This window comes from Hevea brasiliensis, chromosome 4 (assembly GCF_030052815.1).
Source record: "Hevea brasiliensis isolate MT/VB/25A 57/8 chromosome 4, ASM3005281v1, whole genome shotgun sequence".
Taxonomy (NCBI): domain Eukaryota; kingdom Viridiplantae; phylum Streptophyta; class Magnoliopsida; order Malpighiales; family Euphorbiaceae; genus Hevea; species Hevea brasiliensis.
The window spans coordinates 780,735-807,823 of NC_079496.1; the positions used below are offsets into that span (position 1 = coordinate 780,735).

The window sequence follows — 27,089 nt, forward strand, 5'->3', positions numbered from 1 at the left end:
GATAATTTGAAAGTTTATGTGACAGCATTAATTAAAAATTACCAATTGACATAAATGTCATAAATTTAAAATATCATATAACAATAATAAAAAAAAAATAGATATAAAATTCTATATGGTAGAAAAAATTATGATCAATAAATTTCATAAAAAATTTCTTACTTGGTATAGATGTGGGAAAGTCAAATGGTCAAAACTTCAAACGCCCTCTATGGGCTCTTACTAACCATAATTACTAGCAAGCTTAAGAGGTTAATTAAGTATTAATTAATTAAACCCCCAAGTTCCTATTGCGGCCTCCTCCCATCGCACGTTCCATCCTTTTCCACATTTTCAAACCTATCCACGCATCTATAAAAGCCCCACCTTCTCTATCTTCGCTGTATTAATCTCATCTCGATCGCTCTCTCTAAAATTTTCTCTGATTTTTTCTTCTTTTCTACTTTCAATCAATCAGTCTCTCCATTTAAGGGAAATTTTGAAGTGATGATGATGATGGATGTTAAAGGCAGAAACAGCAATCTCAAGAGCAGCTCCTCCTCCTCCTCCTCCACCACTCAAAGTGAAGAGGAGATGGTGGGTGACTTGAGAAGAGGTCCTTGGACTGTTGAAGAAGACTTCAAGCTCATCAATTACATTGCTACTCATGGAGAGGGTCGTTGGAACTCTCTCGCTCGCTGCGCAGGTAATTATAATTACTTACTTTTATATATGCTACATGTTCACACCCAGAATATTTAACATCAAAGATTCAAAAGAGACAAACATCCACTTGCCAACATGTCTCAACTTGTTTTTGCTCATGTTTCTTTCATCCATGTCTTGCAAGTTGTCTCCACTTTCCAATTAATGAGGTTTAATTTCCGTGTACAAAATCAAATCAAAGCCTTTTTCTTTTCATCGCCCTCTTCAACAAAAGTGCTAAGTTTCTGCTTTCCTTTCCTCGTTTCTTTCTTTCTTTCCTTCTTCTTTCAATGATAAAATCTTGGGTTTTGTCCCGATTGATGAAATCTTTTTCAGAATATGAACATGTAAAGAAGCAATTCCGGTTTCATTGCAATATTCTATAGGAGGAATGAGATTGTTCCTTAGCCGTACAATTAGAGCTATAGATATTAACTAAATTAAGGGACACATCTAAAGATAACTCAATTATAAAGTTTATGCAAAGGCATAAAGGCACATCAACTGGAAAGAAAAGCGTAAGCCAAAATGCTCTCCCTTTTCCAATTATAACTTTACCAAAACATGGTTGCAACATGATTGAATCAGGCCTCAAGCGAACCGGAAAGAGTTGCAGATTGAGATGGCTCAACTATTTAAGACCTGACGTTCGACGTGGAAATATCACCCTCGAAGAACAACTCATGATCCTTGAGCTTCATTCGCGATGGGGCAATCGGTAATAAATACAGCTACTCTCACTCTATAGTTCGAAGTCGAGACTTTGAGACCTTAGAGTTGTGAAGATGACTCGAGTTCTTTCTTATTGGGTTCTTAATACTATTGTCTATTGCAGATGGTCCAAGATCGCACAACACTTACCAGGAAGAACCGACAACGAAATCAAGAACTACTGGAGAACCCGCGTCCAAAAGCACGCTAAGCAGCTTAAATGTGACGTGAACAGCAAGCAATTCAAGGACACCATGAAATATCTATGGATGCCTAGATTAATTGAAAGAATTCAAGCAGCCAACACCACCGCCACTAGCATTAGCACTGCTAATACAGCTGCACCAACCACCGGTGTAGCCACTGCCAGCACCACCACAGACCCCAATCATCACAACCACCTAATAATCAACAGCACCGACATGGGCAACGGGCAATGGGCGGCTGTGGCTCATGGCGGAGCAGGGTTCGTTGCGAATGAGTTTGGGGTTGCACAAGTTACTCCTAGTACTTACACTACTCCAGAAACTTCAAGCACAGCTGCCTCCTCAGACTCATTTGGGACACAGGTTTCGCAGAATGATTATTACAGCATGAATCCAGATTATTTTCAATCTGGGCAAGTTGGCTACTCAGAATTGATGATTAGTCCTTCTGGTTATTTTAACCAAGTACTGGATTTCCAAGCCATGGAGCAGAACAACCACCAATTATGGGTGGACGGTGGGGACCCATCCGACAATTTGTGGAATGTTGAGGAGTTCTGGTTCAACAACATGTGAAAAACCCCATCAAAAACAGGCCCTTAAATGTAGATCAGGTTAAAAAAAACACTATGGAGGAGGAGGAAGAAGAAGAAGAATATAGAATAATTCATAATACATATAGAATCTATGATAGACAGATCGAGAGGTCTAATTGTGGATTACTTCCTTAATTTTTATTTCCTTTGCGTTTTTTTTTTTTTTTATTTGTTTTCTTAGTCTCATTCTTTGACATTGACACTGTAACTCTTTTGTTTGGGAAAAACTTATTTGTTAATTACCATTTGTTTTGTTTTTTTTTTTTTTTTTTTACCATATAGATGATTGCATTATAGAAGCATATGGTTTTAGATAAAATAGTTTAATATATGCATATTAAACTATAGATATATGTGCATAATTGGTTCCACCATCTTTACTTAGATGTCTATATTTTAAAGATTAAGTATCTTAAAAGCATATTATAATAATAATATAAGATTAGTCGTGTAACTTTTGAAACACTGGCCATGGAGCCTGAACCAGATTAAGATACCAAGCTTCTAGATTGCAGAAAAGTGTATTAGGTTAATAATTTTCGAGACGTGGTATTGTAGGATTCTTCTAACTTTTGGGCTTAAGTTGGCCATCAGGGAACTACTTAATTCTAATTATTTTCTTTAAATAAAATTATCTTATCTATCGTGTTAATGACAAGGCCTCCCTCCATTTCTTCGCTTTATTTTTCTGTTTGCTTTCGTACGGACAAGTTACTCGGAACTCATTTAACCAGACATAATATAATATAATTCCATATAACTAAATTTTTTTATTAATCTAAAATTTCTATTAACTAATTTTTTTAAATTTAAAATAAATTTTAACATTTTATAATTAATATATTTTTCTTAATAATAATTCCAATAAAAATATCAAAATCACAGCAAAGTAACAACTTGCAGTCGCACTGTTGCCATCCCCGCCGGAATACATGGATAATTTTCTACTAGTCCGATGAAATTTTTATGACGATTTTGCCCTTGGGTAAGAAACAAAGGTGGGAAAATGATGGGAGTGGGGGTTAGCAAGTGCGACATGAATAAAGGGTAAGTAAGGGCGAAAACGTGATAAAAATAGTGCGAGAGAGGGAGAGGGGTATGGCGGCGGGGAATCTTGGTAGGCGCGTGCAATAAGGGAAAGAAAGCTAGACAAGGCATCAAATGGTCCCAAAGTGGGTGAAGTGTTGAGAGCGTGCCACGTGTTGAAAAAAAAGAGGATATTGTTAATTTTAATTTTTAGGTGTGGCTACGTTGGGCTTCCTGGGCTGAAGCACTGACAGCCGCAACTATTGAAACAGCCGTCCCCTACAATTCCACGTATGACCTTACATTGTATGTAAACAATACACCCATATTATTTATTTATTTATTTTTAATTATATAAATTGCTATTTTGACTAATTATGAACTCCATTGAAACAATGTAAGCATTTCACATTTCTATGGATTAAGAATTTATGTATTAATTGAAAGAAGAGTGGGGGCTTTGAACGCAAGAAGAGAGATACGAGAAGAATGTACAACTGGACACCATGATAACGCTGCCTGCAAGGACCTAATCTTTCCTCCACGTTTGATTTCCTAAAAATTTCAAAGAGTAATCTTCTTTCTAGTGGACCCTCTTCAAAGACTTCCCAGTCAAAAAGTGGGGCCCTTATTTATCCGACCTGGGCATCTGCATCTGATGCTATATATATATATATATATATATATATATATATATATATATCATTTCATATGGTTACAAAGTTGGCAAAGGGATTGGATCTAACGGATTTTGATGATTAATTCGATCATATCCAATAGGTTATTGGGTTAATTATTAATTTTTTGTAAATTATTTAAATTTAACTCTAAATAATTTTAAAATTTATATAAATTAAAATAAATTATATATATATTTTTTTATAATCATATAAACGAATCGAAATTTACAATCATTAATTTCATTACAGAAAATTAAGAAAGAAATTTGAGAAGGAACTGGTTGTTATTGTCATGATGATCCTGTTGATGATGTTTGAAAAGCTACGCTTTAGGGACTTTATACCTTGTATTGGTACTTTGTTTGAGCTTTTATATACTGTGCATATCCTTAATTTTTCATCATTTACTTATGTTCCATCAGTAACATGTCACTATTCTTGCTCATTTTCTTTTGCAAAAATACGAATATTTCTTGAATATTTATCAAATGTAATATGTTTCCCTTAAAATGCCATACGTTAAAAAAAAAAAAAACACCTTATTCAATATATAACGAAAAATTAAATTATTTCGAATAAAACTTAAACCATAAAGGAAGCTAACTCCTAATTTTTCTTGAAAAATAGCCATCTCGCAAATTCTTTAGACACAAGCTTTCCTTCTTTTCCTCCATTAGAGAAGAATTAGAGCCACACAATCATATTTGCTTGACGACCATATGGTAATTAACAGAAAATAATAGCCTCCCTACATGCATGGTGTGCGTTAAACTCTCATATTAACCTCTCAAAATAGACAGAAATGGTAAAATCTATGGTGCAGTCTGAACCTATCTCTTAACAAGCACCATATATTTCGTTTTCGTTGATCTCCATTCATATATCACTTGCGTTAGGGTTTGTAATGAAAGCGATCGAAGGTGGCCATTTTGCAACCAATCCACTGGCAAGTAATTCAGGTGGCTAACAAAAGCATTTAATTTGGTCATCCCTTTCAAATTCTAGCCAAGTCATTAACAACAGAAATGGATAGAATATTTTTCCTACCCGGAACAAATAAAGTAAATGCTCCTGTTGGCTTTCCACTATAAGAAATATCATATGCTTTATTGTTTCATGCTTATCCCATCTGCGGAAAACTTCACAATCACACATATCACTTGTATATGTTTGTTTCTTAAACATATTAATTAGAAAGTATTAATTGAAATATAAATTTAATATTACGTAAAAAATTATGTTATATTGATTGATTACGGCAACACAAAAATTTATGTAATATAATAGAAATACATTAATTTATTGATATTAACTTTAAATGGAAACAAATTTTCATAGTCTTACATGCAAGAGATCATACAGGCCTTCGTTTTACAAAATATCGATAAATGGAAATAATAATGTAACATTATCTATATCTTTTTCGTATGATAATAGTGCCAAAATCACATGTGAGAAAACATGTGGCAATTATATATTGTCGTGTTTTGTTAATTGAATCGATTTATTTTGAAATTAAATTTGAACCACAAATAAAATTAGAATTGAAAACAACTTTGTAGTTCGACATTTTTTTTTATAACTCTAGTTCGGTCTTAGTGCCTTTTGAATTAATGAATCTATACTACTATTTTTTTTTTAATTATATATTTATTAATCGAAGGGTTAGCTAACATTTTTTCTTTTTTGTGCAAAGAAAATATTTAAAATATTAGAATTCAAACTCTTGGTCTTTAGTATCAAAAAATAAACACTGAATTTGTAGATTACTAATCCAATAATAAGCTAAGAACTATTTTAATACTCATATTATATAGATGAATACTGCTTTGTCAGTATCCAAAAATCAAATATTAGGGCAATAATTATTTGTAAACGTGCGTTTTGCCCAACTTGAGTTTTCACAAATTATACCATTAAAAATAACTATGTAAGAAAAACTCAGATAAGAAGAAAGGGAGAAAGCTTGGAAAAGTCAGCTGAACTAGAAGGGGCATTAAAGAAAGAATCCAAAATCCAGCAAGAAAGGCCAATGGTCCTGTTGATTAGTCGGCAGTGGATGAGTAAGCACTCAATATTTTAAAGAAAAAGGAATGTGAAAGTTGGAGATTTTTATTGGATGGTAAACGTTAGAATTAGAATTAGAATCAGAATTAGATAGTTCTTGTTCTTGTTAATAAACAAATTGAATACTGATCTTTGACCATGACTCTAAGATTACAATCAATCCCTCATAAAACATGTAAGTCAATAAGCACAACTAAATAATCTATGTTCTGGAAGATATAGTGTTGTGGATTGGGCGCAAAAATAGAGTCATTGCTTATGCAATTGAAGATGCTGTTCAACATGGAAATTTGTGGCTTCATTAATGACTACTTACCCTTTAAAATTATAGGTTGATGGGTTGCATTTTGTCAAAGATAAGCTAATAAATTATTCATAATCAACGATGTGGGATTTTTTTTTTCTTTTTCAAAGAGTATCAAGCTTTAATTGGTATATTAATTAGGTCCAAATCCAATGTTTATTGGAACAGTTTTGGGCTTGTTCTAGCAGAGAATCGGTAAAATAAAGAATAAAAGTAAAGAGGACTATCTTGGTAGAGTCCTTTGAAGCCCAACCCACATAGCGTTATTCAGAGCCCAATAAATCATTCAGACGGTGGACAGTGAATTGACCTCAACGGAGTATTTGCAATTTGCAAAAATCTCTGAATGTGAACAATCCCATCAAAAATCGCCATTTTTTTTTCTTTTTATATTTTATATTATTATTATTATTATAACTACTGTCAAAAATATGTTAATTTAATGATATTAACATTTAATTTAATATTAAATGCAATTAATTTTAATTATAAAATGAATAAATATTTTTTAAAAATTATTTTTTAATTGTATAAGAAATAATATTTTAAATAAAAATTATTAAAGACATATCAAGCATAATTTTCAATCCTTCTCAGGACAACTTGGAATTGGAAAGAGAAATGTAAATATCTATCTGGAAAAGTTGAAAAATATCCCCAACTCCTAGGATACGATGGCATTTACACTCAAAATTAATTTTATATAAAATAATAAATTAATAATTGTCAGAAAAACAAATTAATAAAATAATTAAATAAATCATTCAAGTTTAAAATAAAAATATTTATCATCAAAATACGAGAATATTTATTTATAAGTAATATGATAAATTGTCAAACAATAAAAGTGAAAATATCTTACTCTTATTAAATTTATCATTAATTATTAAAAGTATACATTTAATTAAACAGATTGAATTTAACTGAATTTTTAACTAATTAAATATTATTTTATGAAATTAATTAAATTTGATTTAATTATTATCGAATAATAGTGAAAATTCAAAATTTAAAATTTAATTAAAAAAAAAAAAAGGAGTTGCAGCTTTCTTCATTCACGCACATTTTTTTTTGTGACTTTTGTCTCAGAACCGACATTTCTGATACTTTCGTGGATACAAACAACACCTTTTGTGAGACGATTTTACCCCTTATACAACCATATTTCAAATGCCCTTTTTCAACACGCCTTTCTTTTCTTCCACTTCCCAAATTACCCTTTTATTATCTCTCTTTTATTTTTATTTTTAGGAAATATTTCCACTTTCTTTTTCTCGTTCTTGTCATGCTTATCATAAACAAAACGAGTAATTCTCTTCCTTTCTTATTCTTGACAGAATCAATTAACTATTATGATCAACAATGAATATTCATAAAAAAAAAAGCCAGCAAAATATCAACAATCAATCACTTGCATTCCCTAAATTAACCTTTTATTAACTTTTTAATTTTAATTCTTTAAGAATATATTCCTCAAAAAATTTTTTTTTTCTCAAAATTTTTGTTTGCTCTCCTGTTTTCCCTTTACCCAAACGCAACGTAACACAATGCAAAGAATTTTGATGAGGCATGCGCCGGCCATCGGGGACCACAGAGAACAATTCGAAGCCACAAAAATACCAATCGCCAAGGAGAGTGCAGGGGCAATATCGTAACTACGGTTCCATAGAATTTTCATTGTTCAAATTCCAACCCAAAAGTCTCAGCATCCAAGAGCTTTCCTTTCCTCGTGTATAAAATGGTCATTTGGGGCACCTCTTACAAAATCTACCAATCTTCAGACACATTCAAAGCTGTTCTTCAACGTCTCTCTTCAACTGTAAGCAACAAACATTTTAAATTTTAATTATTTTCTCCATTTCTAGTTCTATACATACATAATCTCTTGGTTTTATTTCTTGTTCTATATAGTGATTAAGCATAATTTATATACTCTCTGGTTCTATTCATTTTTCAAGGCCAGCAGAGGTAGTTGAGTTTGTATAGCAATAACCCTGTGTAGATATATTGTTAAAAGTTGCGTCTTTACTTCAGTTTTTCCTTTATACATATCAAGAATGAGCACTAGCAGTTGTATTGGAATCTCAACCATGAAACCCTGCTGTGGAATCGTAATTGGATACAAAAGTTCTTCCCTTTTTGGGTTTTCTGTCCCAAAGTTAAATAATCCTGTCATCCATAACAATTTGTCGAAATCACTATCCAAATCAGCCCATCACCGTAGATTCCACTGCCATAGTGTCAATAATAGGTCCAGAATCATAGGTAACAAGTCTGTGGTTAATTTGAATCGTAGAGCTTTTAATGTCTCCGATTCGAGCTGGGGTCAATCCAAGGTTTTTACATCTCATGTAGATATGGATCATATAAGGGGTGTTTTAGTAATTCCCAAGGTATCGTCTGATATTAGGAACCATTCGATATCAGTAGAGTCTCACATTAATGAGAAGGGATTTGAGAACATTTACATTCAAGGAGGCTTGAATGTGAATCCTCTAATGATACAAAAAATTGAAACAGGAAATGATGTAGTCAAAGAAGAACATAAGTCTAGTAGGATAGAGATTAATGGGACAAATGTGAACATAGACTATTTGAAGGGTTTGAATGAGACAGCTTCTAAGGTTGAGAGAGAGGTGTCTGAGATTGAAAAGGAGGCCTGGAAGTTTCTTCAAGGTGCTATTGTGAATTATTGTGGGAATCCAGTGGGCACTGTTGCTGCAAATGATCCTGCTGATAAGCAACCACTAAACTACGATCAAGTATTTATTCGTGATTTTGTTCCATCTGCACTCGCTTTTTTGCTTAATGGAGATGCGGAGATCGTGAAGAACTTTCTTCTTTACACATTACAGTTGCAGGTAATTTATGATTGAATGCTATACATTTCCTAATCTTTCGTGTGCCCTTCTAGCATATGATATTGATGAATTTTTGTTCGTTGGTTCACTTAGTTGAATTGCATTCTTCATGTAATAAGTGGCACTTCAATTTTGCATCTGACGTGAAGTTCTGTTGTTCAAAATAGAATTTTGAAAGTAACTATTTTCTTGATGAGACCGCTAGCTCTAGAGAATATCAGGAAATGTTTCTGATTCTGCGTGGCTGCTCTTTCTGTAATGTTCGTTTTAATTGACATACCTTACTCAGAAACATAAGCAGTGGGAGAATTTTTGTGAACATAATGTTTGCTTACTCTGTATTTTGTGTATTCTTGCTTACCCCCATTGGTGCCCTGCATTATTGCAGTATTTATTTAACTCAGCTCTACTAAGCCTTAATCCCTATCTAACTCTAGTGTTGCATTTTGTCTTCTGCCCTGCAATAAGAAACTACTACTTATTCTGTAATGCACATAGTTTGTACGTTGTAGTATGGCAAATCTTTTGATCACTACTAGTAAATTAGCTTGTTGAAGTATAATAAATGATATTACCACATGTGGCAGGGTAGCATATTGTTGATGCATCTTTAATGGCTTTATTTGTATAATTAACCTATTAACTGTTGCATTTCGTTTGTAGGGGGTGGGAGTGAAAACTGGCAGTCATTTCAAATTTTAACTGTAATAAATAATCGTCTATTTTGTTTGTTAGAGTTGGGAGAAGACAGTGGACTGTTACAGTCCAGGGCAAGGGCTGATGCCAGCAAGTTTTAAAGTTAGAACTGCACCCCTTGATGGAAGTGATGGAGCATTTGAAGAAGTTTTGGATCCTGACTTCGGCGAATCAGCCATTGGTCGTGTAGCCCCTGTTGATTCTGGTATGCTAAGCAGTCCTTTATGCTCATACTGCTTTAAATTCTGAATCTTTCAAATGTTGCTCTAGTTTCTTTGTCCAGTTTTTTAAGCATTATTGGAATCTGAAACATATGTCCATCAACAGGGTTGTGGTGGATAATACTGTTGCGAGCTTATGGAAGGATCACAAGTGACTATGCTTTGCAAGAGAGAATTGATGTCCAGACAGGCATAAGGCTCATACTTAATCTATGTCTGTCTGATGGATTTGACATGTTCCCCACTCTGTTAGTCACTGATGGTTCCTGCATGATTGATAGACGGATGGGCATTCATGGACATCCTCTTGAAATCCAAGTAAGCCGGATAGAAGTAAATTCAACTTTTTAGATTTGCTTCAGTTATTACATGTCTTAGAAAGTAGGGATCAGAGTGGGACTAGGTAGCAAATTGATATCCTTTTACATGCCATTTAGCGTTTTCAAAGAGCTTGCAGTACCTGCTTGTAGTGTTCCTATTCATGTGTATATAATATACCAGTTGTATGCCAGCTGTTATGTTCATGCTATGAACTTGTTACTCAACTTGATCATCACCTGCTCGTATATTTCCTGGACAGTGTTTTTGTACTCATTGCTTACATGTGCTACAAATAGATACTGCACTAGCACTTCAGAATTATGTGGAAAAAGGATGCTTACTTTCTGAAGCTATTTTCCTTTGTTGATGCTGTGAACCCATCAATCATCGCTCTCCACCTCCCTCCCTTTCTTCAATATATGTATATGTGCGCTCCATTGTTATTCCTTGCTTAGTTCTCTGTTTTTTCCCCCCTTAACCTTACCTTTTCATTTTGACACGGTTCTCTTTCTCATTGATTTTTTATTTGCCTAATTATATGATCTTTTAGGCCTTATTCTATGCGGCTCTGCGTTGTGCCCGTGAGATGCTGATTGTCAATGATGGAACCAAGAATTTGGTAGCTGCTGTCAATAACCGACTTAGTGCACTCTCCTTTCATATCAGAGAGTATTATTGGGTGGACATGAAGAAGATTAATGAGATCTATCGTTACAAGACAGAGGAATACTCAACAGATGCAGTGAACAAATTCAATATATATCCAGATCAAATTCCTTCATGGCTAGTGGATTGGATTCCTGAAGAAGGTGGCTACCTTATTGGCAATCTACAACCTGCTCATATGGATTTTAGGTTTTTCACTCTTGGGAATCTTTGGGCTATTATTTCCTCTTTGGGAACCATAAAACAGAATGAGGGTATCCTGAATTTGATCGAGTCTAAATGGGATGATCTTGTGGCTCATATGCCTCTTAAAATTTGTTACCCTGCTTTGGAATATGAAGAATGGCATATAATTACTGGCAGTGACCCAAAGAATACGTGAGGCTCTTTTATATTCTGTATGCTTTATTAGATCTTACTCATATTCCCCTGAACATGTTGGCTAGCATCACAGCAGATCTCGGGGAATGTATTATTCTCATATACTAATCCTTCTGATCTTATTGCAGCCCATGGTCTTATCACAATGGAGGATCTTGGCCAACCCTTCTATGGCAGGTAATTATTTTCCAAATTGTTACTTAATTGAATATATCTTGACGATCTGAGTTACAGACCTGTGAATGCTAAGATATTTCGTGTCATTCCAGTTCACATTGGCATGTGTAAAAATGGGGAGACCTGAATTAGCTCAGAGGGCAGTTGATTTGGCTGAGAAGAGGTTGTCCTTGGATCAGTGGCCTGAATACTACGACACACGTAGTGGAAGGTTTATAGGCAAACAATCGCGGCTTTTTCAGACATGGACAATTGCTGGTTTCCTGACATCAAAGAAGCTTTTGGAGAACCCAGAGAAAGCGTCATTGTTGTTCTGGGATGAGGACTATGATCTTCTCGAGACTTGTGTCTGTGCACTTAGCAAAACCAGTCGGAAGAAGTGTTCACGCATTGCTTCAAGATCCCAGAATCGAGCCTGAATAAAATCTTTTTTTCCTACTGCTGCCTTAACTATCTATTTGACTATAGGAAGCATGGGAAAACAAGAAAAGCAAAATAAGAACACTCATATACTGGAAAAATATTCAGAGGTGACTTCATTTGATAAAGGAACAACTTATTACACTTGGGTTTTGGCAATGGCCAGTTACTTCTAACAGCAAAACTTCACTTTGAAGCGTAATTATATGTACCATTCATTGAGGGACATGACTGATTTCAATTAGTGGCTCTGTTTTTTGAGAGCCTCTAACGTATTGTATGGACATGGATAAATTTTATGATGAATTCAAGAATTTAATACATTTTCTTCAATAGCTCTAGCTTGGAGGTGTCTTCCATTTCTTTATCTTTATAACACATGAGCTAGTTGAATTTTTGTTCTTGGTTTCGTCAACAACTGAGGTTAATGGATCTCAAACTACCAACTCATCTATCTACCATTAAAAAGGAAAAAAGGTTGAAGAAGGCTCGAAGTAAGTTGAAACCATACCCCTGAATTAGATGCGGCCACCTGATCGAATGGCACCAAAATTGGTAATTTTGATTTAGAAGGATCGAAACTGAAATCATAAAACTTCTAATTTCATTTCGGATTCTAGTTCCTCTTTGATTTCAATTTGATCAGTTTTGATTTAAATCTACTTTTAATTAATTGGATTTTGATCGATATCAATTCAAGTCCAATTTGAATTCCAATCCCTTTGATTTCCTTCTATAAGCAGCAATTATGGAATATAAACCAAAATTCCCCTTGAGGATTACAAAAAGACATAAAACCCTCCATATTTTTATATTTCTCAAAGACTCGAAACTACCCACAAGCCATTAAGCAAGCTCTACTCCTTGTTTCCTGAATAGATCAAGACGGGCATCTCCAAGACGTAGAGAATAAGCAGCTTTCTTGTAGTCAGCCCAAGTGAATGGCCTGTACAAGGTAGGCCTAGCCGCAGAGACCATGTGCGGTAGTGCAGCGATCTCGGCGTTGAGAGGTGGTGCAGCAAAATATGCCATTGACATTCTAGAGTTGTAAGAGTTGGTTACAGCTCTGTGCCTCACACTCACAAATCTCCCATTGGTCATAGCCTAGAAGACAGAATACAGAAGAAGATTATTATTATTAGAACATAAGAGGAATGGAATGAAAGTTTTATGCAGATGAACAGAAAGGTCTTTGAAAATGGCCTACCACAGGCCTTATCTCTGTCATTTTCAGTCAGTTTCGAAGCGAGAATCATTTTTATTTTGAAAATGAACTTTTGGAAAAGATTGCTATGAATTGTTTTCTTTATTATTTTTTTTTTCAAAAAAAAGACCACCATATATTCTCTATATCATTATCATATCATTGATTTTTAAGAGGAAAAAAAAAATGAGCTTAATCTACCAATCATCATTTTCATTTGCAGAGACCCACCAAAAATGATATTGGTTAGGTGACTGTAAAATGAAAGCGAGTGAAGTGAGCTTGTAAACACAAACATTAATGGAAAGATAGGCCCAAGTGAAGAGGCACTTTCTGGTTCCATTTATTCTGAAACAAACTAGTCATTCAATTGATCATGTTCCTGATTCTAATTGGATAGAAACTGATAATGTGGTTCCCACTGACATCAAGAAACCCAATCCTTAGCTTCTGCGGTGTCAGTGATTCCTCCAGTTAGGATCAGTTCCCATCAATCAAATTCACCTTTTTATTTCCGTGACATACATATATCTATTGACTAATGCTACTGCCACTGAGAGAGAGAGAGAGAGAGAGAGAGATCAAATGGACCAACCTGCAACACATCCCCAACATTGACACAGAAACCTGTGGGATCAGGTGAGACTGGGACCCATGCACCATCATTTAAGGAAATCTGTAGGCCACCCACATCGTTGGATCTCAAGAGGGTCAGGATCTGAGGGTCAGAGTGCTCTCCAAACCCAACCCTGTTGGTGCTGTAAGAAGGTGGGTAGTGATTGAGCCTGATGATGGAGTCGCTATCAACGTCCCTGATCAGCCTGCTAAACACTGATGTGTCTGGGACCCCCAACCCCTCTGCCATAAGATCTAGTATCTCACATGCCACCTCCCTAACTGCTTCTATGTAACCACTCACAGCAGAGCTGTCACATATTTATCAGAAAAAATAAATAATAATTATAATAATAAACATCACACACACACAATCATCATCAGTACACATCCTCAGTACATGCACGGGACTGGGATTGTTACCCAACACTCATTTTTTTCTTGTTTTTCAAATTTCATATTAATTATAAATAAATAATTTAGATTAATAAAATGAGCAAAGCTTCATTTGCTATAATAACTAATAATATATATTATTATAACATCTGACTATGGTTTTGATTTGATTGGACCGTCCATGATATATCTCTATGACTTGTCAATCTTTCTTTCTTTTTTTCTTTCTCCAATGTGATACAGTTGGTCGTTGTACTTTAGCTTGTGTTTCTTAGGAAATTTTGACCTGCAAGTGAAAATAGTTTGTCCAACACGCGCTTATTGAAGAAAGTTGACTAGTATTTTCCCGGGTTACAAGAGCGTAGGATTCTATACAGAATCAATTTTTTTTTTTATGTATTCAACTCCACATAAATATTAAACAGTTCTTTATTAATTTAATAAATGAAATTATTTATATATTTAATTTTTATTAACTCCTCATTTTATATAATTTTTTATTTAATAATAAAAATAAATTACTGTTACAATTTTAACAAAATTCTTTTTTTCATATAGCACAAGATTATGTGATCTTGATTGTCTAAGGACTTTCTTTTTGTCACGTGTTACCTCCATCATCTCTCTCTCTCTCTCTCTCTCTTTTTTCCTTGTTCTCCTTTTAAATGGTTGTTTTTGGAAGAAAAAAAGGCAGGTGCAGCAGTAGAATAAGAATAAAATGGAACAGAACACTAGCCAGCTATGGGATTAGAAGATAATATGTAAGGTTGAATTCATCGCTATCCGAGCATGAATAAAAAGGGAAGTAAGCTAACCTATTTAGCTATTAAGTGGAATACTTTGTGCATTGAGTCACCCTCCTTTTCATTAATGCATGAATTTCCATGTAAAAGTTGATAGATAGGAAGAAGGGTAGTACCTGAATTTGTTGGGGTCATTGGAGATGGATTTGGATCTTTGAGAAATGGAGAGAGGATGACTGTTAAGAACAAGATATTCAACCTCTCCTATATCACCGTTAAAGCCAATGTTTTTGCAGCCATAACCGAAAGGATTAGCAGGCCCAGCAAGTTCCTTTTCAGGGAAAGGCTTAGCAAAGAAGCTCAAACTTTCTTGTTCCATTTTGGAAATGATTTCATTAGACACTCTATGGTTGATCACCTTGAAGAAACCGTACTTCTCACAAGCTCCAACGATGAGATTCGACAACTCCGATCTGTCACCTATTGAGACGTCTATTACGGGCAGCTCGATGTCCTCTATGATTTTTTCACTTCCAATAATTGAAGCTGGAGAAGCCACCACCATCTCTACTCCAAGAAAAATGAAAGATGAGGAACGAAAAGTTTTTACAGAAAGAAAGAAAGAAAGATTTGTAGGACAGTAACTTCGGGTATGCTTGGTCTATATATATACATATATGAGAAAAGAGAGAGAGAAAATGAATTTAATAGTGCTAATTTTGTTCGAAGACTTTGTTGTACAATTAGTAAATATTTCATTTTAAACGTTATTAAAAAATAATTTTAATATTTTATAATCAAATATATTAAGTATAATTTTTAATTACTTTATATTTGCACAATGTAAAAAAAATTAACAATAATTTAATAATATTAAATAAATCTTAATTAAGTCTAAATTAACATATATCTTCTAACAAATATTATGTATAATTCCAAAGGAAGCCGAGGTTATCTAGTTCTACTTCTAGGCTAGCCCCTCATCCACGTGACTTGCATGTGTGTTGTATATTATATAAAATTTAACATATGATTTATTTATTTTTAATATTAATTATTTGATGTATTATTTACAAGATTTAAATATTCAATTAAATGAACATTTAAGTAATTTTCCCTTTTCGCTTTTCTTTGACTGAAGTGGGTGGGCAGTGAGGATAGGGGTGACCACAGGTTTAATCATAAGTGATTAATATATTATTCGTAAAATGACACTAACATTTTTCTTTTTTATAATTTATATTTAAATAATTCTAAATATAAATAAATATTATAATCATGATCTATATATATGTAACTATAAATTTAAATCCTAATAAATATAAAAAAAAAACAAATACTATTATGTTTAATTTTCTTCACTATATTAATTGTCACCCAATTTGAAATTGCATTGCTTGTTGTTATTATCAATTATTTTCCATTACGTAATTCCATGATCATGATTTAATTAAATCCTTATTATAATTAAATGAAACAATAATGGAGGGCAGAAAAACCTAGGAAACAATAATTTACGGCAGTCTACTAAAGGCTATACTTAAAAGAATTAATTAATTAATTAGCGAGGGAATTAATAATGGAAGTACATTACAAAAAGAGAGACTTTGAGAATACTTTTTTTCTTATTATTTTATTTGAGAATGAGATTTATAATTTTTAAATCAAATATTTATAATAAATGCATGAATCTAACAATTGTTAAATGCATTTTCATGTAAGATCGGGCTTAATTATAATTGATATTAAATTCATCGAGCACTTAAATTAAGTTGTTAATTAATTTTATAAATAATTAGGCTATAAGTAGCCAGTAATTAAAGATGCAATTAGCAATAGTTGAGGGAGCAAGAAACATTATAAACAATAATAATTGGGCAACCTTTCTCTTAAATCTTAATCCTACACTCCTAAAGTGGTAATCAATATTCAATAATAGAGGTTCATTGATTAAAGTAAGATTAGGAGTACCTAATCTCCTACTAGAAATAGATATGCTTTTGGAAATAAAAATGATTGTTGAACCCTAAAGTGGTAGCCTAGCTTTCTTGTGCTACATTCCCATGCACTCCATACGGTACTACTTTTATGAAAGAAAAAGTTGTTTCTAACCCTTCCAGATAAATTTAATAATTATTTATAAATTTATATGGTTATAATATTATAATCTTTTAATTTTAAAATGTAATATAAAGTCACTCAATTTTTAAAATTTACACAATAAATTTTTTTTTAACTTTCAATTATTGAATTTCCAATTAGATGTTGACATGAATAGATCCAACGTGGAGCTTAATCATTATTTTTCTTTCTTTTTTTATGTAAATTGTAAAATTATTCACTTCACACATTGAAAATTATTTTTTCTACAGAAAGTAAAATAATTCAATTTACATATGATTTAAGAGAGAAAAGAGAAATAATGATTAAGTGTTATGTTAAAATTATCTAACTCAACGTCTATTAGAAAATTAATAATTAGAAGTTAAAAGAATTTTATTATATAAAATTTAAAAATTGATAAAATTTTATATTATATTTTTAAATTAAAAATTATAGTATTATAGTTATATAAGTTTAGAAAGAGTTGTTAAAATTTATCCCAACCCATTTAGGTTGAAGTTAGAGGCTAAAAAAAGTTTTTTTTAATATTATTTTTAAACTTTATTTAAATTTATTTTATTATTTTAATATTTTTATAATTAAAGTATATTAAATTTAATATTTTTTTAATAATAATATTTTTAAAATATATTACTGATTTGATTTGATAGATAGATTTGTGTATAAATTTCTATAATCCTATATTGCTGGCAGTTGAAACGTCTAACCTATGAATTATAGGTTAGACAGAAATGTGGCTACACAGAATTATTGGAAGACACAAAATACATTTATACATTGGTTGATTTATCCACTTCAAATTAGTTTAATAAACATGTTTTTTCCTGTGATTAAGCAATAACAATTTTTTGTTTTTTGATAATTAAATAAAATTAAGTTAGGAGATATTTCTTTTTCCATCACATCTCTATACACAACACTATCATATGACAATTTCATGCTGCCAAGTCAAACGCTGCATATTTTGACATTCTATCAACCCACTATGATTAAACAATTAAGCTTAATATTTTATTTTTACAAAAAAAAAAAAAATTCATCAACTAATTAATCATCAATTAATCAATTTAATTTCTGATTTTGGAAAGAAATGGTAATATATAGAGTTTAGGTGTATATGGGTGCATGAGCTTAAGATAAAAAAATATTAAATTTAGAAATTACATAATAATAATAATAATAATTTAAAAGGAGAAAACAATTAATATGGTGAGTGATTTTCAAATTTGAACTTGATTAATTATATAGGAATGAGATATTATTTTTTAAGATATGAATTAGAGTAGACCATTAATTATACATGATTTGAATATAGCTACCATGAGTTTTCAAGTCATTTTCAGATTAAAACATATGAAAAATGATAGAAATTGATGGAATATATATATATATATATATATATAGAGAGAGAGAGAGAGAGAGAGAGAGAAGTTGGCATCAACAAGTTGTTGACACTAGGCCGATTGTTTCCACTTTTATAAGATAAATATCATAAGGTTTCCAGCTTTATATTAGCATAGATAATGATGGTATAATCAATAAACTAATCAAAGTAAATGGAAAAAAATTATAAAGAATAATTAAAAAGGTAACATCATTTCATTAATATTAATTATATAAAATACATTTTCAATATAATTAAGTAAGTTATCATTGAATAATGACTCAAATTATTAAAAGATAATTTGGGCATTAGGATTGCGTATACGATTCCAATCTTTCAAGTTTTCAACTGTCTTTATCTTATGGATTTTCTGTAGATTATAAGATTAAAAAAAAATTAATATAGCCCTAATCATATTTGATCAAGCATATTAACTCATAATCAATTTTATATTGTTAGTTCATATTTAATCACATGTTATCCACAAATTAAATATAAAATTCACAGTTTAAATGTATCTGAATTACAGATAATTTTTAAAACAAATTTTAGAGAATAAAACACTTGATGAAAGCACATTGATAGGACTGAAAATCACATTAAAGAAAAATACCAATATAGAACTACAAAGAAATGACTCTTTTTTTCTTATTTGTGTCGTTGAAATTATGTCAAAGAATGTAATTTTTTTTTATATTTTTTTTTGTTTATATATGACTCTATTCTCCTATTTGGTGTCAACTTATATTACCCTATTGCAATACTTCACGTAATAGAAATAGAGAGAATTGCTCTATGCAATTCTCATTTCAATAGAAAATCTACTCATAATGGAATCTTGTAACAATAAAGTTCTTAAATTTTATATTTTAAGCTTACTTAAATAGAGTCCATATGAATGTTGATGCACTTATATATGAAAATAAATGCAGAGATAATAATTGGAATCCCGCATTTCATGACAACTGCTATCTTGTTATCTAGGTCATTCACATGAAAATCCCTTATGTAAAGTCATAAACAGATTGTACACATACTCTTGATTAAGCTAAAAATGGGGAATGGGATAAAAGAAGGTACCCCTACAAATTAAAATGAATTTATTTTATACGCATTTCATGTATCATGTAAAATCACAGCAGCACATGCGTAGCTAATGCATCCCACCTCGTAAATGAAATGGCCTATTCAATACCACTGATGGCAACATAAAGCCAAGGGCAGCCTATGGAGGGACCGCAGGACTACAGAAAATCCCAAGTAGGCCAATGTTGACATTCAAGTAATGCAAAATCCTTGGTGAAAAATCAGCTTTGAAGTTAGCGGTACTATTAATGAAAGAAAATCAAACGCATACGTTAATGAATAACTTACAAGAAAAGGTCGCTTTTTGGCTGCAATCAAACAAGAGATACTGTCTGCACTAGGTAAAATCTTGGAGCTTCATCACTCCATCAACTTTATCATTGCTTGCCATAGGTAAAATAAAAACTGGATCATCCTGCAAAATTTCGATTACCACTGGATTCTTCCTTGAGTGTACCCTTTCTGTTCTCTCATCAGTCTGGCATCTTCTGTGGTGACATTGAAGCAAGCAAAGGCGCTTTATTTAGTGATCCTATATAATCTGAGCCAGCTTCATTTTTAGAATTAAGAGATGGTTCGATATCATGCGAGGATGTTTTAGCCCCCACTAGGATTTTGTTGTGTCCATCAATGTCCAAGTTGTATGTCAACAATAAATCCATGTTTTAATTCAATTTTAATTAAACAAATTAACATTCAAGAAATAGATAATATTTACTGAAAAAAAAAAGTATTTTTGATACAATTTAAATTCAGCAAATTCAAGAAATGGGCCGAACCCTTATGAGGATAGACCTTTAATGTGGTTGGCCCAATTGTCTCCCGTGGGATTTGGGCCTACTTTGAACTACGTTTGATATTACTATTAATATGTCGTCGAAAGAAATAACTCATTTCATATATTAACCACAGCGTATTAAAAATTAGTTTAAGATTAAATTTGATATATTTTAATCTTTAAATTTTCAAAATAATTAAATATTTTGTTCAAACTGTTTTTTTTTTTTTTTTTTTTCTATTTAGATACTTGAAGTTAATATATCACAATTTTCAAAATAAGCTAAAATTCATCGTTTAAAATTAATTATTTTTTATTTTTTATTTAACTATAATTGAGATTCGAATTTAATATTTCATAATTTTAAATAATTCTAATGCCACTTAGTCAAAATTTATTAATTTAATTTTTTTAATAACATTAAGATAATAGTTTTAAAAATATATTTTAAAGACAGAGATAGAGTATGGATGATAAAGTGTACCCAAAAAATTATTCTATTTTAATTTAATTAATATTTTTAATACAAACATTTAATTAAAATTCATTCTAAATTATTTATATTTGTTTTAAATTTAATTATCATTATCTAAATTCATTACTTAGTTGTATATATTTAATTTTAATTAATGTATATAAAATATTTATCCTTTTATATATATATATATATATATATATATATATATATATATATATATATATATATATATATATATATATATATTAATAATTACCCATAATCCTAAATAACAAAGCAATAACCATAAGCAATATATAATGCAAACATCAAAATTTCTAAGCACACAGCAAATGATAGCTTGAGAGTCTAACTTCAGTTTATTTTTTTAAAAAACAAAAATATATCTCAAATAATATTAAAAATAATTTAATTATTTTAAAGTTTTTATGAATAAAATATATTAACTTGAATTTAAAATAAATTCTTTTATTTTTTTTTTAAATAAAAAAAGGTGAAGAAAAGGACAATAATCAAGAACCAAAAGCAAAACCTGTCATTCAAAAACACTTTCACCATCCTTTCATAAAACTGTGGAGTTAAAGAAAATTATTCCATCATTTTAGACTTTTCTGTAAAAAACCAGAGTTCCCATACCAATAGGAATCTTTTCTCTTCCTCTACAACCTTCTCCTAAGGAGGCTGAAGTTCTCAGCACCTCCTATCTTTTGCTGATTACTGAAAAATGAAAACTAGCTTAATTAAACACTATAAAAGTTTCAAGATTCTCACCAATAAATTTTAATTTAATTGATAAAAAAAAAATCAAGATTCATATTTCTCCTTTGCAGGTTGGAGTTATAAGCATCTCCCATATTTTAATTAACCTATTCCTATATTAAAATTTTTTCTTATTTAAATTTAATTTATTATAAATTTAAAATTAAAAATATATAATAAATTTATTTTTTAAATATATAAATATTATAAATTTATATTTTAAATTTATGTTAGATTAAGTCTAGATAATAATTTTTTCATACATCAATATCCATGCAAGGACATGTTAATCGCTGTGGTGAAAACGGCAAAATTCAAAAACCCATGTGAAAAGCACGGTTGGTGGCTGAAAATAAAAGCAATCTGTGTGCTGAAAATAGGATAAGCTTGACTATTTTATTAATTGAATATCACTTAATTAATTTTATATATAAAGAAAAATTAAAATGTGTTTCGTATATTTAATTAAATTGTTTTTTTTTCACTTTTAAAAATAAAAAAAATTCATATTCGAATTTTCTTTTTATAAATTTCGAGATTTACTATTGAAAAAAGCTAATATTTTTAATCATATAATTTATTAGTTTTTATATAATGTACAAAACCTCCATTAAATAAAAAAGAAGGGTCAGTTTAGTTTTTCATTTTCTTGATTTTCTTCTCTCCTTTTGTTAAATATGAAAAAGCATTGCTGCAAAATTTTTCATCAAGGCAAATTATTGAAGGGTTATACGTCAAATCCCTTTTACTTTTCTCTTGCATGGAATGCCCTTTTCAAGGGTCTTGAAAGGAATGATTTGAGAAAAAAAAGAAAATAAAAACCTAATGAGTGACCCATGTTAGTTTGTTTGCCTAAAGATAGTAAAAAGTTTGAAAAATAGGGCCCTAATGTTGGTGATACCAAGCACAACAAATACAAGTGAAATCATATCCCCCTATGCTGCCACATGCAAGAAAGAGAGGTAATTATGCACAAATATATACTATATAAAAGGCTTTTAGCTTTTCAATGCCCACTTGTGAGCATCATCATTTTTTGTTACAAAACTTTTTGCTACCCAAAAATTTCTGAGGAGATAATAATTGGGGCCAAAACTTTAATTTGCCTTGGTATTTGATAAATTTTTTTCATTGATGTATAAATGAAGCCAACGATTAGCTCAAATTTTGCATAAGATGCTTTCTCCATCATCAAATTATAGATGTGTTTTGAAGAAGCCAGTGCCTTTTAATTTGATGAAGTTCATGAGGAATAATATACCTCTAGAGAAAAAGCTAGACATGCAGGGTTTGCAGTGCAGGACACAAGGGAATAATCTATCTTTTCATGTGATTTATACATATTTGTCCATATATAATTTGCCATGAGTAAGTATGATTAAGTATTAATTAAAGGATACTGGAATGACTAATGAACAATTTCATGTTCATGTGCTGTCCGTAAATCTATCATTAACCTCCTAATTTGACTCTTTTCGTATCATTAACATCATTATCAAAAGCTCATCATTTTCGACCTAAAATTCTTGCAGGTTGGGCTCCATTTATTTTTCATGAAATTATTGTACTGATAGAATTAACATATCCCTAACAAGTGATTATTTGATCTAATAAGGATCCAATGGTTTTCTTGATAGGATTCTTGCCTAATCCATATGTCATCTATGTGATGAGTCTAAATTGGACCAGGATAATGGAGAGGTTCATTTAAAAGCTTGGTGGCCGGTAAAAATATATATAAGCTATGAAATTTGATGTAGCTTAAAGGGTATTTCTTTTTACTTTGAAGAACATTTAGAATTCATTACATTATATTACAAGAAAATTTGCAGGACTAATACTGGTACACATGAACAGGATGAGGTTTTGCATATAATCACTGCATGAAATTTCAGTTCAAAAGTCCATAATGGGAAGGAAGTAAAAATTTTTTGTCGCTTATAGGACACAAAGTAAGTATACCAAGTAGAAGACTGCTGAAGTGCTGATTGCTCTAGTATATGTAGAAATTAATGGGTACAACTGTTAGGGCATATCAACTGCCAAATTAAGCTCTCAAACTATTATTCTACTTGTCTTGCAATGAAAGGAGAAACATCAATTTAAAATATGAAGAAAAGAAGACTCTCTCTCCCTCTCTCTCTTGACATTTATGGGGTGTGGAAAAAATGCTTCTCACTGTAGGGTAATCAGCTTTTTCATTAACAACTTTCTTGGTACAAAAAGTCCTTAGGGATAAGGAGAGAGAGAGGGAGAGGGAGGAGCTCTCCAATAATACAGTGGATATATACGTTTGTACATAAGAGAAAGCAGTCACGGGGAGAAGTCTTTAGTCTTTACACATATCCGAGAGAATATTTATTCTCTTGCTTCTCAGCCAACAACACATAAAGCAACGAACTGATGCCTGCAACAGCATACTTCTGCAGAAATAATAACGATATAAATTGATTACCTTAATAGAGTAAGAAAGATAACAAAGGCTCCACGGCTTGCATTAGGCTTCTAATTATTGTTTAATTGGGGGGATTTTGAAAATAGATATATTACTTTTAGTCAAACAGCTCAAGAGGGATAGACAAGGAAGGAGAAGATGAGTTGGGTGAAAACAGCAAAAAATGAATTTGAAACTCTAAATCAAGAAATTCTGATTTAGAGTTTACAATGGATGTAAGAAGGGGTCTTATAAGATTAAAAAAAGGTCTTACAAGGTCAAGAAGCTTAAAAACAAAAAAAAAATGATAGAAAAAGCTCAGGTAGGATAGCACCCAATTATCGTGAACAAGCCACCATTAAAAAGGGACTTTTAGCATCAAACTTGAATCCGGCCAAAAATCCACTACTTGAAGCGTTGCAGACGGTGGCGTGGTTCATGCTCTTATGCATGATTTTAAATTCAAGATTGCCTGCATGTGAATCATTACCATATATATAAGCTAAAGCCAAGAAGAATAATAAACACGTACATATATAATTAGTTATTAATCATCATTAACAACAAAAGAAAGAAAGTTCATTTTTCTTTCTTTTTATGTAATATAAGAAGGCAAAGAATTCGCACAGACAAAGATCCTATACAGAATAAAACAGACCAGCAGAAAGTAGCACCTTTGACTTTTTAGCATAAAGGAGATATATAAGCATACCTTGAAGAAACTTAAGCCTGACTTTCACCTTTGAAAGCTTTTCTATCGCTTCCATGCACACAGAGAGAAAGAGAGAGAAGAAGAAGAAGAAGAAGCAGAAAGTGAGTAAATGCAATGAGAAAAAGTGAGGGAAAGGCAAAAGGTTTATAGGCGGGGCAGTGGGCTGATAGCGACAGAACCAAGGCCCAGAAAGAATAAACACACTGGGAGTGGGTGACGTCAGCTGCCGGGCGGGGACGGACTGACGGACGGGGCGGCCCAGACTACCGTCCAGTGAGAGGGTAATACAAAGGGCAGTAAATAAAGGGGGTCAGTCAACAAGCCAAAAGTATAGTATGCTGCATCATGTTATATCGTACCACTTCTGATCTTTTTTCTTTAAACATTAGAGGGCCTTTTAATGGCCTCTGGATTGTCCAAGTGGCAGCTTTTGCTCCGTTGGTTGGCATTGGTCAGTGTGCTCGTGTGGTTCCCACGAGCTTGCACGTTTGGCTTAGCCAAACCATTTCCTCAATATTAAGCAGCTCTTCCCATTTTATTTACAATTATTATAATATAGCAATTATATATATAATGATTATATTTAAAATTTTTCCTCATTATAGGGAAAGATTTGCACCACCAAATCATCAAATCTACGGATAAAAATAAATAATTAATTTAAATATATCATGATTTTTATATAATTATTTTATATTTTAAATACATTATATGCAGCTCATGAATGATTAACATATAAATGATATGCACTCACTTAATAATTTAATTTAATACTCTTATTATTTATTTTTATATATAAGTTGAAATTAATAATAATGTGCCCTAAAAAAAGCCAGCTGGGGTGGAGTAAAGAAAAAGTGGCAATGGGGAATCTAGGAAATTGAAATAGCTTAGATTTATGCTTAATTTGGATCTCTTGTCTGCTAATATTTGGCTAATTAAAATGTTAAAAGAAAGGGTTGTGGGGAATGGAAACTTACAAGGACGTGCGGGCAAAACCATCACAGTCTCCTAGCTAACATATGGTCAAACCAACCCTAAACTATTCTCACCTTCTCCAATTCCTTGGCCTGCGTTTTCTTTTTATTTATTAATTTTACATTATTTCACATGGTTTTCTTCATTACCACTCCATTTGCAGCTATTTGCCTCCATAACCTGTCTGTCCAGTGCCCCTTTTGCTTTATGTTGAATTCCAATATATCCCATACCCATATATATTATACCACCTTTTTCTATACATGTAATATGTCATCATTTTTACAAGTGTACACTACATCTATTGTCTTTGCATTAAAAGGGCAATCTCATTCTATTTTAGAATCTAAATGCATGACTTGTAAAGTATATATATATATAGCGAGACAATGGGAGGTGAAACATGTGGTGGTGAGAATTGAGAAATGATGCTGCATATTGGCTTGCGTAGATTGGGAAAGTGATGTGACCAAAGAGGGGGCCAATTAGGTGAAAAAAAAAAAAAAAGTTAAGTTTGGACAAGGAATCGCTGAAATACTAGGAGGACATGAATAATTGAGCACTAGTTTATTTTTTTTTAGCATATATAGAGAGAGATGTATAAAAAGAAAGCTTGAAGCTGCAGGCGTATGATATTTGTTTACATGAGGTGACTTCGATCACAATATAATTTGCATACCCAGATCGGGTAAATAAAGAAGAGAGTTTAACTGAAACATGTATGCCATTCCGTACATGTCTCGTTTGATTTTGCATATGCATCCAAAGAAGAGAGAGAGAGTGATCCAATTGCCCATTAACAAAACCTGCAAAGATTCTTGCACAGGGAGTGAATAATTAATTTGAATTATGGTTCGGTGGTCCACCTACAGTTTCCTGGTATAATGGTGACATTTTTTTTTTATTTTCTTAATTATCTAATCAATTTATGATTTTGAGAGTATAATTAGTGATATGTATGCTTGGAATTATTAATTAAAATTATAACTATTTATGAATTGATTATATATTTCTTTTTATATTGATAACAAGAAATATATTAGGACTAAAATAAATTTCTTTTATGAGATTGGAGTAATTTATCTGGTGAGAATCTATAATCATGCAAATGGGGCTTTGCTGTGTAGGTCGTGTCCTGCTGTAGCAAATTGACCGTTGAATACGACTTGTCACTGAGCCCTGCCCAGCCTCTTGTAATAAGAAATAGATCAATGGCAAAGGCAAAGGCAAAAGGTCCATTGTGTGTGTAGTCGTTGTTATGTATGTAAGTTAGAGCTGTTGACTCTTTCGTATGTCTTCTGCATGCATTGTTGTTCTCTCTCCTTTATCCAATTGAAAAGAAAAAAAAAAAAAAAATTCTATTTTTAAGTTTTAATGAGAA

General features: G+C 31.7%; 3 protein-coding genes and 1 long non-coding RNA gene across 4 annotated transcripts; 2 read left to right on the forward strand and 2 right to left on the reverse strand.

The window, feature by feature from the left end:
• Nucleotides 1-388: 388 nt before the first annotated feature.
• Nucleotides 389-2,439, forward strand: LOC110672952 (transcription factor MYB108). Its single transcript, XM_021835888.2, has 3 exons — nucleotides 389-685; nucleotides 1,273-1,402; nucleotides 1,520-2,439. The coding sequence occupies exons 1-3, from the start codon at nucleotides 487-489 to the stop codon at nucleotides 2,175-2,177; spliced, it is 987 nt and encodes a 328-aa protein (XP_021691580.2). The 5' UTR covers nucleotides 389-486; the 3' UTR covers nucleotides 2,178-2,439.
• Nucleotides 2,440-8,005: 5,566 nt separating this feature from the next.
• Nucleotides 8,006-12,350, forward strand: LOC110672962 (alkaline/neutral invertase A, mitochondrial). Its single transcript, XM_021835917.2, has 6 exons — nucleotides 8,006-9,135; nucleotides 9,871-10,036; nucleotides 10,159-10,370; nucleotides 10,924-11,417; nucleotides 11,549-11,597; nucleotides 11,690-12,350. The coding sequence occupies exons 1-6, from the start codon at nucleotides 8,332-8,334 to the stop codon at nucleotides 12,014-12,016; spliced, it is 2,052 nt and encodes a 683-aa protein (XP_021691609.2). The 5' UTR covers nucleotides 8,006-8,331; the 3' UTR covers nucleotides 12,017-12,350.
• Nucleotides 12,351-12,722: 372 nt separating this feature from the next.
• LOC110672963 (gibberellin 2-beta-dioxygenase 2) lies at nucleotides 12,723-15,639 on the reverse strand. The gene is made up of 3 exons (XM_021835918.2): nucleotides 15,152-15,639; nucleotides 13,817-14,147; nucleotides 12,723-13,121 (listed from the first exon to the last, which is right to left on the reverse strand). The coding sequence occupies exons 1-3, from the start codon at nucleotides 15,538-15,540 to the stop codon at nucleotides 12,864-12,866; spliced, it is 978 nt and encodes a 325-aa protein (XP_021691610.2). The 5' UTR covers nucleotides 15,541-15,639; the 3' UTR covers nucleotides 12,723-12,863.
• Nucleotides 15,640-23,554: 7,915 nt separating this feature from the next.
• On the reverse strand, nucleotides 23,555-25,150 carry LOC110672951 (uncharacterized). Its single transcript, XR_002498392.2, has 2 exons — nucleotides 24,731-25,150; nucleotides 23,555-24,490 (listed from the first exon to the last, which is right to left on the reverse strand). It is a non-coding gene; the product is annotated as an uncharacterized LOC110672951 (long non-coding RNA).
• Nucleotides 25,151-27,089: the final 1,939 nt, after the last annotated feature.